General features: G+C 46.5%; 1 protein-coding gene across 2 annotated transcripts in view; it reads left to right on the top strand.

The window, feature by feature from the left end:
• Positions 1 to 4,031: 4,031 nt before the first annotated feature.
• The window catches only part of LOC123429686 (phosphoglycerate kinase-like), a 48,817-nt gene continuing 38,284 nt past the window's right edge, over positions 4,032 to 14,564 (top strand). For both annotated transcript variants that reach the window (XM_045113701.1, XM_045113707.1), the window contains exons 1-6: positions 4,032 to 4,279; positions 4,525 to 4,692; positions 4,836 to 4,915; positions 5,224 to 5,500; positions 5,918 to 6,261; positions 7,144 to 7,429. In XM_045113701.1, coding sequence (XP_044969636.1) covers positions 4,584 to 4,692; positions 4,836 to 4,915; positions 5,224 to 5,500; positions 5,918 to 6,261; positions 7,144 to 7,429 — 1,096 coding nt within the window. In that variant the 5' untranslated portion in view covers positions 4,032 to 4,279; positions 4,525 to 4,583. The remainder of the gene's footprint in view (positions 4,280 to 4,524; positions 4,693 to 4,835; positions 4,916 to 5,223; positions 5,501 to 5,917; positions 6,262 to 7,143; positions 7,430 to 14,564) is intronic.

Genomic DNA, 14,564 nt, shown 5'->3' with positions numbered 1-14,564 from the left:
AATCAAAACATCCCCGTTGGTGAATGAGTGAATTGTATTTTTCCTTTTTCTACCATTAGAAACCCGATGAAAAATGCAGTGTTCTGGTCTCCCTTTAGCAACCAACGTTCGTTAGAGTGTTGGAGCCAGAATAACTCTTCTTTGGCTAGAATCTCATTGAATTCATCATACAACAATGTTCTCTTTTCATATATCTCAGGGTCTAAATGGCGAGCTTCTTCCATACTCTCAATATCCTCTAACTCCTTAATGTTGGCTTTCCTCTTCCTATCATGACCAAAAGCATTAGACCCCCACCCTTTGAAGTACTTCTTGATACGCTTCAGCTTGATATTAAGAATATTAATAGGGTCATCCGCCCCAACAGGTTGTTCCCAAATACTCTTAGCTTTAAGATAAAATTCATCATTCTTTAACCAAGAAAGTTCAAACCTAAATTCATGAGTAATAGGAGACCCATGCTTAATAGCATTTGAGGACAATAGGAGAGGATTATGATCAGATACATCTCTAACAAGTTTATGTACTCATACCAAAGGGTATATGTCCTCCCAATTAAAGCTCATAAGCACCCTGTCCAACTTCTCCATAGTAGGATGACTCTGCTTATTAGTCCAAGTATACTTACCACCTCCCATGTGAATCTCCTGAAGGCTCAAGGATTTAATGACCATATTGAACTTGTCCGTGAACTTCGAGTTACCAGGATTCCTATTCTTTTCATCCACCCCCCAAATGATATTAAAATCACCTCCTATGATGTAAGGGACATTAAGACTACTATAGGTACCAAGCATCTCATCTAGAAACTCATCCTTACGATCGTCATGAGCTGCTCCGTATACCACTATCAGAGCCCACACACATTTCTTCTTAACATCAAAAATTGTGGCTTGAATGAAGAAGTTCCCTATCGCCCAGGAGACTATCTCAAGAGTATCTTTTATAATACCACAGAGAATACCACCAGATCTACCCACTGAAGGTAAATGATTCCAAACGAAGTTGTCAAAGGGGTCCACTTTGTTCAAGAATTTAGGAGGAAACTCTTTCTTTTTAGTTTCTTGTATGCCTATAAAATCAAGGGAATGGTCTTTGATGATATGAGAGAAATAGGTAGCCATTCCTCTCCTACCCGCTCCCCTGCAATTCCAAAAAAACCCATTCATTTGATAACGTAAGGTTTTTTCTTTTCCTTGGCAGCCCTACTAGGAAGCACACTAGGGGCATCCTCACCTTTTTTCAAGAAAACATCATTTTTTGACTTCGAGTCACCGGTCTAGCTATCACCACCGATTTTTTTCCTTTGTTTTTGTTTCTAGATTTAATCACCATGAATTCCTTATCTTCAAAATTATTTTTCTCACTCCAATTCAAATCCAAAGGAATCGGCTCTCCATTGGCATTTATAAGAACCATGTTACCCACACCCCTCTCGGTTTCAACAATTTCAACTTTTTCATCATTAGAGTTATTATTTCTAAATTTCTCTAGCTCCCTAATCAGATCAATATTAACAAAATCAGCATCATGTATGTGATCCCCCATTTTAACCGCAACTAATATCATCTCAGGATTTGGTAAATCATTAAAAGAATTGGGGATGTGGGTAGTACCTTCAATATCTCTCTTTTTTGCAGCAGCTACAACTTTCTCCTCAATTTTCTCCATCTTACTCTGCACATTTCGAAGGCTGAATTCCAGATTTTCTTCGGTAGCCAAGGGAGGAGTAGGAATCACCTCAGTGCCCAAAGATGAATCAGGGATTCAACTTTGTAAATCGTAGCTCCAGTTTCAGCCTCCCCCCGAGCAGCACCAGTTATCACACCCTGAGGAGATTCTCTCACCACATCAGCAAAGGATTTTTTATTACTACCAGGGGATAAGCTCTTATCAATCTTATTTTTCAACTTTTCTAGACTTACTTGTTTTTCCTGTTCCATGTAGTCCAGAGCCATGGAGTCAATCAGCAGGGAAGTATGTAAGGAAACATCTGACTCCATGCTCTCTTGGGATTCTGCATCTGATCTTGTTTTCCCCCAATCTGAGTGGTACAAGGAAATTCCCCCAAGCCCAGTAGATGATCCATCTAGCTTAGGTTTCTTGCTCATATCATTATCATTATCATCAAGTTTTTTCTTATCTTTGCTCATTACAACATTAGTATTGTTCCCCTCTCTATTAGGATTCCTCACCAGCACCCGATCCACCTCAAAATAGAAGTCATAAAAGTGGCCACCCAAAACCGATTCAGCAACTGAAGGAATACATCAATGTTTCTACATCCAATCTTCACCCTAGCAGAGGCTGGGCGATGCAGGGTGGCTGTATCAATTTCCAAAGGAATTCCAACCAAGGAAGCAACATAAGCCAGGTTTCTTTCACTTCTTTTGTCAAGGGGGGCATTACTAATTTTCACCCAAGCAACCTCCATAACCCCCTTGGAACCAACAGCCGAAGACCACTTAGACACGTTAATCACAACCCCATTAGTTTTAAGGATAATCCTCCCCACATAACAAATCTGTGCAACTGCACGAGGATTAGGAAAACTCACCACAAAACCCCCAGGACCAATAGCATGTGCTGAGCAATGCCAACCAGTGGCGAGGTAATCATTCAGATCAAGTTCCATTTGTCGTGTGGATGTCTCCCCCTCCACAATGGTAACCACAATTTTGTTAGATCTTTCTTTCATTTGATTAGCAGTACACGAGTCATGGATAAAGTAGAAACCCTGCCCCCTAGACTGAAATGCACACATAGATGCAACACACTCCCACAGAAGGAATTCACGGCAAACCGAAGCTAGATGACCAAGTTTACTACACCTTTTCACAATATGCTTGCGGGTAGCAGGTAGGAGCATGCTCATGAGTTTTGCAAATAGGGCAGGGCTCGAGTTTATTGGTAGGGTTCACTTGATTATTTTGCTTTCCCAGTGTGCATCGAGGAGGAGGGGAGATATGACGTCCGATCCCATCACTAGCAGACTCAGATGAGACCTGGCTTTTTGGAATCCAGACCCCGCCCTCCCCGGTCTGCTTCCCCATCGCAGTCGCATCCCATCGAGAGGTGTCGTCAGATCCAGAGGCGACGTTGGACGCGGACGAGTTGTTGCGTTTGTCGTTGTCCCTCTTCAAGGAGAACTTGCTCCAGTCTCCTCCGCGCCCGCCGCCTCGCCTGGCATGAGGCCAGGACCGCGAGCACCACGCCCCGGTTCTTCCCGCCGGTCCCCCCGGAAGGCGCGCCCTCCGTCCCCCATCGTGGAAGAGAGGCCGTCACCGCCGCAAAGGATCTCTGGTCACCACCAACCTTCCCTCTCCACCAGCCAAAGGACTTAGGGATCCGAGATCTAGGATTTTTTGTTTCCGCCGCCCAGAAGTGGGAGAAAGCCTCCTCTAGGTCAAGTCTTACGGGAGGGGAGGAGGGTCTTATACCAGCGTTGCACGGAGAATGAAGGAACATATGTACCCCCATGTGTCGTCCATCCGCCATTGCCGCACGCGTGATGGTGGGTCCCGCGTCGGTCCACCGCGGATCACCTTCTCGATCCCCATCGCGCACCTCGCTTGTCACCATCCCACTGACACCGTCAGCCGAGCACCTCGTCGGAGCAAGGCACGCCGCGTGCAACCGATCGCGGATCCTCACGAAATGACGGGGGAATGCCACCATATCTCCAATGTCTAGGATTTCTGTGGCTCGAAGACAGCGGGCGTCGATTGCCCCCTGCTCGTTCAGTAAAACACATCCGGAGAGCGTCACGACGGAGGAGGAGCATGCTGTCACGAACGTCAGCCGCCGTGCCCGGAGATCGGCGGCGAAGGAGATTCGCCATCTCGTGTCGCCTGAGTCGCACGCTGCTCCACTTGAGTCGCCAGGAGATCGTAATGATGCCATCTTGAGGAGGAGGATGCTCATGATGACAGCGACGAGGAGGCGGTCAAAACACTGATTTTTGATGGAGATGCTCTAATGACCTAAAAAAAGTCTAATGTAATGGGGAGCTCCGCTCGAGATGCCCCTACCCCGTCATCATTTCGCTTCCGCTGTTGCGGCTCGCAACGGCACGCAGCGCGCCTTCCCCTCCCTTGTTGCCCTCCAACTGCAGCGCCAGAAGCGGCTCGGGCTCCTCCTCCTCGTCGCCGGGAACCGGTCCACAAGCGAGAAGCTTCCCCCGCTCCCCTCTTTCATCTTCCTCGTCGCGGAGAGACGAAAGCGGCGGGTGGAGCGTCGGCGTCGGGGTCCCCGTCGGCGGCACCGGCACGCAAGCCTGGTAATCCTCGCTCTCTCTCCCACTCTAATCTGATGCTCTGATCGAGCATTCGCATCACTGCGAGCTGCGACGCAGAAATTCACGGCTAGCTGCTGCAGCATGTAGCAGCACATGCCTGCCCCTGTAATTTGCAGCTCTGCAACTGAACGATGCCCATGGCCCCTTCCGAGGGTCCGCGGCACTGCGTCTCAGCTTGTGCTCTCGCCTCCACCTTGGTACTTACATTTCGATCTCTGTTGATTCAGGGCTGAAATTTCAGCATCGGCGCACCAAGTACTAGTTGAGATTTCAGAAGGAAGGCTTCATGCAGGTTTGTGGCGTTCAGTTGAGCTCTGCAACATCTCGCTGGCGAGAATCATGGCCGCCATTTGGTGGATCCTACGAGTGTACTGGAAATAGCTGTTGCATCTCTGGTGAGCCCGATGTCCCACCATGCTTTGCGTTATCTCGTTTTTCATATCTTTGTGATTAGCCTCGACTCCTCAAGGATTTGTGGGTGCAATACCCTGCCCCAGTTCCAGGCTAATTGTGCTGAATCTTAAGTTTCTTATTGTAGGGAGTCAAAGACCGTTATGTAGAGTACAATGCTGTCAGGTGCCACGTTCTACTGGAAATGTAGCTCATCTTCAGAAGGAGGTACTCCAGAATGCACTGAATGCTAAATATAGTTGAATATCAATCACTGTCGTGTTTGATTTTTGGTTAATTATGGAAAAAAAATAGTGAAATGTTGCATTTGTATGTCCTATGTTTTATGTCATGTTGAACGCTATGGATGAATGAACCTTTCTGAATCGAAGGATAAAAACAAAGTGTTTATTTTCTATGATGTAGTCCTGTCAAGCAGTATTTACTTTCCGAATCTTCTCATAAGTGTTAGGCATAACATGTTAACCCACTGATAGTATGGACTACTAACATTTTCTTTTATATATCTGTTTCAGGACAAATATTCTTGTGTTGATAGGTCAACTTCTTATCTGCACGTGCAAACTCTTAGGAATTTCCCAGTTGAAAAACTTTATGGAGAGGTGGTCTTGGTGCGACTTGATTCTGTACTTCTATTGGATCCTCTTGGGTTATGTAGTTTGTCACTGAAAAGGACACTGTCAACTATCAAATACCTGTACAAAGCAGGAGGGAAAGTTCTTCTAGTTACCAGTTGGGATCCAGTCCTCCAATCTGTTAATCCTGTGCTCGAGTCAACTGAATCTTTTGCAGGTTATTTGAAATTCATATTCTAATATGCTTATGCCAAACTTTATACTGATAAGTTGTTAGATATTGTTGCACTCTAGAACCCAAAAACAATTGTTCAGTTTGCATCATAATGATTCTGACGTCAGTAAGCCAGGGCATCTGACAAAGATTACACGTTTGAACCCAAACCTGTAATTTATTTATTTATTTATAAACCAAAAGTATTTGTATTATTAGAGAAACCGAGTAATGATGCTATATTTAGCACCCATGTATTAAATGTCTGGACAACTGCATTTCTCCCTTGTATCTTTTCTCATGTTTAATTTTGTCATGTATTCAGAATCACATATTTCAGATACAGCTACTTATTCAGAATAGCTTCTTTTGTTCATTCTTGATAACTGAAAATAATCTGTAATAAATGCTGATCATCAGACTACATGTCATCGCTTCTTCAAGTAAAGGTCATTCCAGTGAATGGTGTCCCTGGTTTAACATCATGTAAGAAGGAAGAATGGGTGCAGAATGATATTATCTTGTTTGAAAATCTTTTGAACTTCAGGGGAGAAAATGCAAACTGCAATGATTTTTCTCAGAAGCTAGCTTCAGGTGCAGCAATCTTTGTCAATGATTCTTTCTCATTGTCTCATAAGATTCGCGCATCAGTGGTTGGCATCACTCGTTTCTGCTACGCGTCTCTTGCTGGTTTCCATTTTGAGGAGGAGCTTATGCAATTGCTAAAGATCAATGACACCACAAGGCGCCCATATATTGCAATAGTAATCGCTGCTCCTTGTTTTATTTTCAGTTCATAGTTTATACATACCTACTGAAACTATTTACAATGTTAAGACCTGAAAAATGGGCTTGTTCAATTCCTATTTACTAGCATTAGCTCTAGCAAATTAACGTGTTCAGTCTCGATTTGACCATTGTTTTTATTGTCAAGTAAATGTGTGGTTTAGTTTTGGTTCTGTCAGAAAAAGGGTACATCTATATAATGATTATATATTGATTCTACGAAGCGACATGTATTTTGAATTTTGATGTGTGTTCGAGGAAAAAATGTTGAATCTAGCTGCTCTTGTTATCCACGTTGAAAAACAAAGCTAATCATTCTTTTGATGCCATGACTTGTTAAACACACACACACCAACCACTTCTGTTTTTACTATTCTTTATAATGATCAGACTGCGAAGTTGGAATTATTTTGGCCCGCATCTGCTTGTATAAACATGTAGTTTAGCTTGTCTATCCAACAGTGGGTGATTAGATCTGTACTTCTGGTCTTGTTTTATACCATAATGGAGCAAAAAGTTTGGTGCTATGTCAAAATCTGGATGGTACAAGCTATTTCTCGAGTTTTATAGGACTATTTGCTCTATGTATTGTCCTGTTATGTTCATGGTAGATAACGGGTAAGTTTAAAGGGTTTTCTAACGTGATCACTTCAGTTGGTGGTCGAGAATATTGCACTCATGATGTTTAATAATTAATCACAATTGGTAATTGTGCAGAAATGATCCTTGTTCCTAGCAAGTGTATTCTGTTAACTATCTGCAAGCAGGATTAGTACTTCCTATTAGGAACTATTTAATGAGGATCTTAATTTCTGTTTAGCCATATCGATTTCTTGCTGATATTGTTCTGGTTATTGCAGATTGGAGGCAGTAACTTCTTGAGAAAGGCACCTGCACTGCATCTGTTAGCCTCTCAATGCGATGGGTTGTTTCTTGTTGGAAAATTATCATTTCAAATAATGAATGGTCTTGGAATTCCAGTGCCTTCCTGTTTGATAGAAAAAAATGCAACCAAGGAAGTGGTACAACTCATTGAAATAGCTCATAATAGGAACATCCCTATCTATTATCCAACAGACCTGTGGTGTTTGAATAGCAACAATAATGAACAACTGGAAATATTTGACTCAGCTGAACTATTGTCTGGTGAGTATTACTGGGCTTTATTTATTTATTTATCTATATATATTTTTGTTCACGTGGTCCTGTTACTCGTGTTATATTTATTGGCAATGGCAACACTAACATTCTTTAGAATTAACATCCTGTTTGGAATACGACTCTAATTCTTTTTTTTGAGCAACTTAGTGTCAGGTTATAAGTTCTAGCAAACATCCACACCAATGCATGAGACTATAAACAGTCAAAGTGAATGAACATGAGTGGCAAGGCTACTTACCCCTCCTTGTTGTCAAAGCTGCTACTGGCTTGCTACATGGCTGCTACCCACGGGACTATTCCCATAACATAGTTTGCGTACATGAGAAAATGCAAATGATTTATACTGATATCAGTTGCTCATCTTACTTGTCTTACTCCAATAAAATGGATCTGGTCTTCAAAATGCCTCTTACTTGCTTGGCTTATTTTCAACCACAGAGTTAACAACAACAACAACAACAACAACAATAACAACAACAACAAAGTCTTTAGTCCCAAACAAGTTGGGGTAGGCTAGAGGTGAAACCCATAAGATATTGCGACCAACTCATGGTTCTGGCACATGGATATCAAGCTTCCACGCACTCCTGTACATGGCTCGTTCTTTGGTGATACTCCAATCCTTCAAATATCTCTTTACGGACTCATCCCATGTCAAGTTCGGTCTACCCCGGCCACTTTTGACATTATCAGCACGCTTTAGCCGTCCACTATGCACTGGAGCTTCTGGAGGCCTGCACTGAATATGACCGAACCATCTCAGACGATGTTGGACAAGCTTCTCTTCAATCGACGGTACCCGACTCTATCTCGTATATCATCATTCCAGACTTGGTCCTTCCTTGTGTGGCCACACATCCATCTCAACATGTGCATTTCCGCTACACCCAACTATTTCACATGTCGTCTTTTAGTCGGCCAACACTTAGCGCCATACAACATTGCGGGTCGAACCGCCCTCCTATAGAGCTTGCTTTTTAGCTTTTGTGGCACTCTTTTGTCACAGAGAATGCTAGAAACTTGGCCACTTCATCCATTTGGCTTTAATTCGATGGTTGACATCTTCATCGATATCCTCATCCTTCTGCAACATTGATCCCAAATATTGAAATGTGTCCTTCTGAGGCACCACCTGCCCATCAAGGCTAACCTCCTCCTCCTCCTCGTGCCCAGTAGTACTGAAATCGCACCTCATGTACTCGGTTTTAGTTCTACTAAGTCTAAAACTTTTCGATTCCAAGGTTTGTCTTCATAGCTCTTGTTGAAGTGTATATGTGGATTGCCTAGACCTTTCCATCAGTTCGGACTTTTGATTGTGTTGGCTAGTGCATAAAGCTTAACATAGTATCAAGGCCTAAGGTCTTGAGTTCAAGTCGTGGCTTTCGCAGTTTATCTAAAAAATTGTTGATGCCCCCCTTTGTCCACGTATAGGCCTCTTGAGCCATACCGCTGAGTCTGTCCACGTGTTGACTCTCCGCGTCTCACGTGAGAGGGGGTGTTGAAGTGTATATGCGGATTGCCTAGCCCTTTCCATCAGTTCGGACTTTTGGTTGTGTTGGCTAGTGCATGAAGCTTAACAGCTCTAACTTCCTGTTGACCCTGTCCGACTATCATTGACTAGCACCACATTGTCCGCAAAGAGCATACACCATGGGATATCTCCTTGTATATCCCTTGTGACCTCATCCATCAGCAAGACAAAAAGACAAGGGCTCAAAGTTGACCCCTGATGCAGTCCTATTTTAATTGGGAAGTCATCAGTGTCGCCATCACTTGTTTGACCACTTGTCACAACATTATCGTACATGTCCTTGATGACGGTTGAAAGGATCGATATGGTTGACTAGAGGGTGTGTGTGTGAATAGGCAACTAACAAAATTTTAAGCTTTTCTTTAACAAATTAAGTTTAGCAACAAATAGGTTGTCTAGATATGCAACAAAGTGAGCAACCTATATGATGCTAGCCACAATAATAACAAGTAAGTAACAAATACAAGTAAAGGTAAGAAGTAACCACAAGTGGAATTGATGGAGACGAGGATGTGTTTCCGAAGTTCCTTCCCTCTGAGGGGAAGTACGTCTCCGTTGGAGCGGTGTGGAGGCACAATGCTCCCCAAGATGCCACTAAGGCTACCGTATTCTCCTCATGCCCTCACACAATGCAAGGTGCCATGATTCCACTAGTGGTGCCCTTGAAGGCGGCGACCGAACCTTTACAAACAAGGTTGGGCAATCTCCACAACTGAATTGGAGGCTCACAATGATACCACGAAGCTTCACCATAATGGAATGGCTTCGAGGTGACCTCAACCGTCTAGGGTGCTCAAACATCCAAGAGTAACAAGATCCGCGAGGGATTGGTGGGGGGAATCAAATTTCTCTTGGTGGAAGTGTAGATCAAGGCCCTCTCAAGCAAACCCTAGAGAATCAACAAGTTTTGTGGGCTACAGAGAGAGATTGGGCGAAAATGGAGCTTGGAGCAACAATGGAGCTTAGGGTTGGAAAAGGTGAAGTTCTCAGGGAAGAAGAACCCCTTTATATAGTGGAGGAATGAATCCAACCGTTACCCACTTGCACAGCCCGTATCAGAGCGGTACTACCGCTCCAGGGAGCGGTACTAGGAGCGGTACTACTGCTGGGGCCGAGGGCAGCAACCAGAGAGGAAGGCAGGGTCCGGTAGTGCGGCCGGAGCGGTACTACCACTGCGAGGAGCGGTACTACTGCTGGGGCAGAGGGCAACAACCAGAGAGGAAGGCAGGGGCCGGTAGTACGGCCTGAGCGGTACTACCACTGCCAGGAATGGTATTGCCGCTCATAAGAGGTAGTACCGCCTCCTATATCCGCTTAGGATATGCTGCGGACCTAGCCCAGAAGTGCCGAGGGTTTCTGGCGCAGTAGTAACAAGCGATACTATCGCCCGCTGGGCGGTACTACCGCCCTGCACTACTGCTCCTAAAACCGCTCAGTCCGACACGAAAAGTGTCGAGACCCACGGGCAGCAACACTAGCCAGCGGAACTAGCTAGGCCACTTCCGCCCTGGAGCGGTACTACCGTCGGCCTACCGCTTGGGTCTGTTAGAGTATATATAATATAGCCATGTAACCCTTTGTATTTATCCCGTTGTATAAGTGGTTTTCTGCATATAGTCCAAACCTGTACATGTATATATATCGGCCTATGGCCTCATGGGAATACTAAGTTGCATATTCCTAACATGATTAGAGCTAGGTCAATTTTTTGCACGCTGCAACTCGTGCGATTGATCCGTCTCTCCCAATCGAAGTCTCCGCCTCGATCTCCTGTTCCCGTCCTCAATCTCAGATCTAGCTGTCACGCTCGTTCTCGCTAGATCGAACCGGATCGAAGCAGGAGGCCTCTGCTCCCGCCGGCTCTGCTCCCGCTCGAGTTCTCTGCTCCCGCCGGCTCTTCTCCCGCTCGAGTTCTCTGCTCCCGCTCGAAGCAGGAGGTATCTGCTCCCACTCGAAGCAGGAGGCATCTGCTCCCGCCGGCCCTGCTCCCGCTCGAGGTCGCTGCTACAGCTCCTCCTGCTCCCGCCGCCAACCGCCGTCGCGCCGCCCCTGGTATTGCACCGCCGCCCCCGACTCCATCCGCACCGGATTGGCCCAAGGCTCTCTAGATCGAGGCAGGCTCGTCACGCCATGGTGTGCTTCTACTGATTGGATCGGCCCGAGGCTCTCTAGGTCGCGCCGCCGTCTACTTCTCCAGATTGGATCGTCTGTTCCCTGGCCCCCCCCCCCAAATGGTCTACACCAGCACGCAATGTTGCAGTCCCTTGCTTCCCGTGACTCCTGACGATTGTGCTGGTAGTTCTTCTGCTACTCCTGCGAGCTCTACATATAGTGATTGTCGCTCTACACCGACTCCTCTCTTGACTTTCATCGGTGCATGTCGCTCTTCCCCGACACCTCTCGCGACTTTCACCGGTTGTCCTGGTGCCCATGACTCCATGGACTGCTCTTCGTCCACGCGTCTTCCCTTGGCGCTTGGTGCTTGTCTGCACACGGCCTCGTCTTCTCCACCGGTCTTTGCCGACGATACTGGACATGCTACAGCGCCATATTTAGCGGCTTCCACAGGTAGTGGTGGTCGCTTCTCTCCTCGTGCCATTACGCCGCCTACTTCAGCTGTGTACTTCACCGAGGACGAGATTGCCGACTTCGCGCCCTGCTGCTTGCCTCCGACTCTCCATTGTCGGGTGTGTCTACATCGACATCTTCAGTTGCGCCCCTGACTGAGCAAGAGATTGGACGATTTCGATGTCTGCTAGCCCCATCTTTTGTTTCTTCATCGACAGGTTCTGTTGGTTCTGCTACGGACTCTTCTGGCATTGTGAGACGACCTTCTACACACGCAGGTACATCTCCGTGGGTTCTTGATACTGGAGCATCTTTTCATATGACTCATGATTCATCCACTGTGTCATCTAATCGACCTCTTGATTCTCCTGTTCATGTTCTTACTGTTGATGGTACTTCTCTCCCGGTTACTGGCCGAGGCACTCTTAGCACTTCATCTTTTCATGTTCCCGATGTTGCTCATGTTCCTCGGCTTACCATGCAGCTCCTTTCTGGTGGCCAGATTGTTGACTCTGGTTGTCGGGTCATTCTTGACTTTGACTCATGTTCAGTTCTGGACCGTCACACTGGTGCTCTTCTTGGTGCTGGCCCTCGGCGCCGTGACTCTCAGGGTCTCTGGGAGCTTGACTGGCTTCACCTTCCATCTGCTGCCACCGCAGCCAGTCTCTCCTCCTCTGTTGCCCTGTCTACCAACTCTTTTCTACAGTGGCATCATCGTCCGGGTCATTTATGTGGCTCCCATCTCTCATCCTTAGTTCGACGTGGTCTTCTTGGATCTGTCTCCGGTGGTGTGTCTTTAGACTGTCAACGCTGCCGGCTTGGTAAACAGGTTCAGTTACCTTATCCTCATAGCGAGACTGTGTGTCAACGTCCTTTTGACCTTGTTCACTCGGATGTTTGGGGTCCAGCTCCCTTTGCCTCGAAGGGAGGCCATCGCTACTATATTATCTTTATAGATGATTTCTCTCAATACACGTGGATCTATTTTATGTCTTCTCGCAGTGAGGTATTATCTATCTATAAGCGTTTTGCTGCCATGGTTCACACTCAGTTCTCTACGCCTATTCGTGTGTTCCGTGCTGACTCTGCTGGAGAGTATATCTCCAAGATGTTGCGTGGATTTCTCGCTGAGCAGGGTACACTTGCTCAGTTCTCTTGTCCTGGTGCTCATGCTCAGAATGGTGTGGCTGAGCGCAAGCATTGTCACCTTCTTGAGACGGCTCGTGCGATGATGATTGCTGCCTCTCTCCCGCCTCATTTCTGGGCTGAGGCCGTCTCCACCTCCATCTATCTCATCAATCTACAACCTTCCGCTGCTCTACAGGGCGGTGTTCCTTTTGAGCGTCTTTTTGATCGTTCTCCCGATTATTCGATGCTTCGCATGTTTTGTTGTGTTTGCTATGTTCTTCTTGCCCCTCGCGAACGCACCAAACTGACCGCTCAGTCTGTTGAATGTGTCTTCTTAGGCTACAGTGATGAGCATAAGGGCTATCGTTGTTGGGATCCTATCGGTAGTCGGATGCGTATCTCTCGGGATGTGACTTTTGGTGAGTCTCGTCCCTTCTACCCACGCCCATCTTCCTTGACCTTTTCAGTGGAGGATATCTCTTTCCTCACTTTTCCTGATACACCTCTCACCCCATCGAGCCTTTGCCTATTCGTTCCGCTCCCTCTGCTTCTCCACCTCTTGTCGATTTGCCACCACCATCTCCCACGGTCTCCTCCCCTCGCATGTCACCAGATTCTGCACCTTCATCTCCGGTGACTTCTTTGTCTTCATCCCCCGATTCTCCCTTGGCGACCCCTCCTTGCATTGTTCCATATTTTCCTCAGTGTTACACTCGTCGTTCACGTCATGTGGATGACTCTGCGGATGTGTCGTCATCCTCGTCTCAGCCTCCCTATGGCTTGCATTCTCGCCCTCGTCCGCCTGCTGATCGCCTTGGATTTCCCACCGCTGGTGCTGCTGTTCTTGAGCCGACTTCCTATCGTCAGGCTGTTGTTCATCCTGAATGGCAGTTTGCGATGGCAGAGGAGATTACTGCTCTTGAACGCACTGGTACATGGGATCTTGTTTCCCTTCCTCCCGGTGTCCGTCCCATCACATGTAAGTGGGTCTACAAGGTTAAGACTCGCTCCGATGGTTCTCTTGAGCGTTATAAAGCTCGTCTTGTGGCTCGTGGTTTTCAGCAGGAGCATGGTCGTGATTACGATGAGACTTTTGCTCCTGTGGCCCATATGACCACTATTCGTACACTTCTTGCCGTGGCCTCTGTACGCCACTGGTCTGTATCTCAGCTTGATGTTAAGAATGCCTTTCTTAATGGTGAGCTGCGTGAGGAGGTGTACTTGCAGCCACCACCTGGGTATTTTGTTCCTGATGGCATGGCATGTCGTCTTCGTCCCTCTCTCTATGGCCTTAAGCAAGCCCCCCGCGCCTGGTTTGAGCGTTTTGCCTCTGTGGTGACTGTCGCCGGTTTTTCATCAAGTGCTCATGATCCAACATTGTTTGTCCATCTTTCTCCTCGTGGTTGGACTCTTCTTCTCTATGTTGATGACATGATCATCACTGGTGATGACCCCGAGTATATTGCCTTTCTAAACGCCCGTCTTAGTGAGCAGTTTCTTATGTCTGATCTTGGACTTCTTCGTTACTTTTTTTGGATTGAAGTCTCTTCTACCTCTGATGACTTTTTTATATCGCAGGAAAAGTATATCCAGGATCTTCTTGCTCGTGCTGCTCTTACCGACGAGCGCATTATTAAGACTCCCATGGAGCTTAGTGTTCACCTTCGTGATACTGATGGTGATCCCCTGCCTGATCCGACGCGTTATCGTCATCTTGTTGGCAGTCTTGTCTATCTAGCTGTCACTCGTCCGGATATCTCTTATCCGGTTCATATTCTCAGTCAGTTCGTCTCTGCTCGTACCTCGGTTCACTATGGTCACCTCCTTCGTGTTCTCTGATATCTTCGGGGCACGATCTCTCACCGTCTATTCTTTCCTCGCTCCAGTTCTTTA

The sequence above is a fragment of the Hordeum vulgare genome, chromosome 1H (assembly GCF_904849725.1).
Source record: "Hordeum vulgare subsp. vulgare chromosome 1H, MorexV3_pseudomolecules_assembly, whole genome shotgun sequence".
NCBI classification, from domain to species: domain Eukaryota; kingdom Viridiplantae; phylum Streptophyta; class Magnoliopsida; order Poales; family Poaceae; genus Hordeum; species Hordeum vulgare.
Note: the sequence above shows the minus strand (reverse complement) of the source record. Positions and strands in the feature narration are given on the sequence as shown.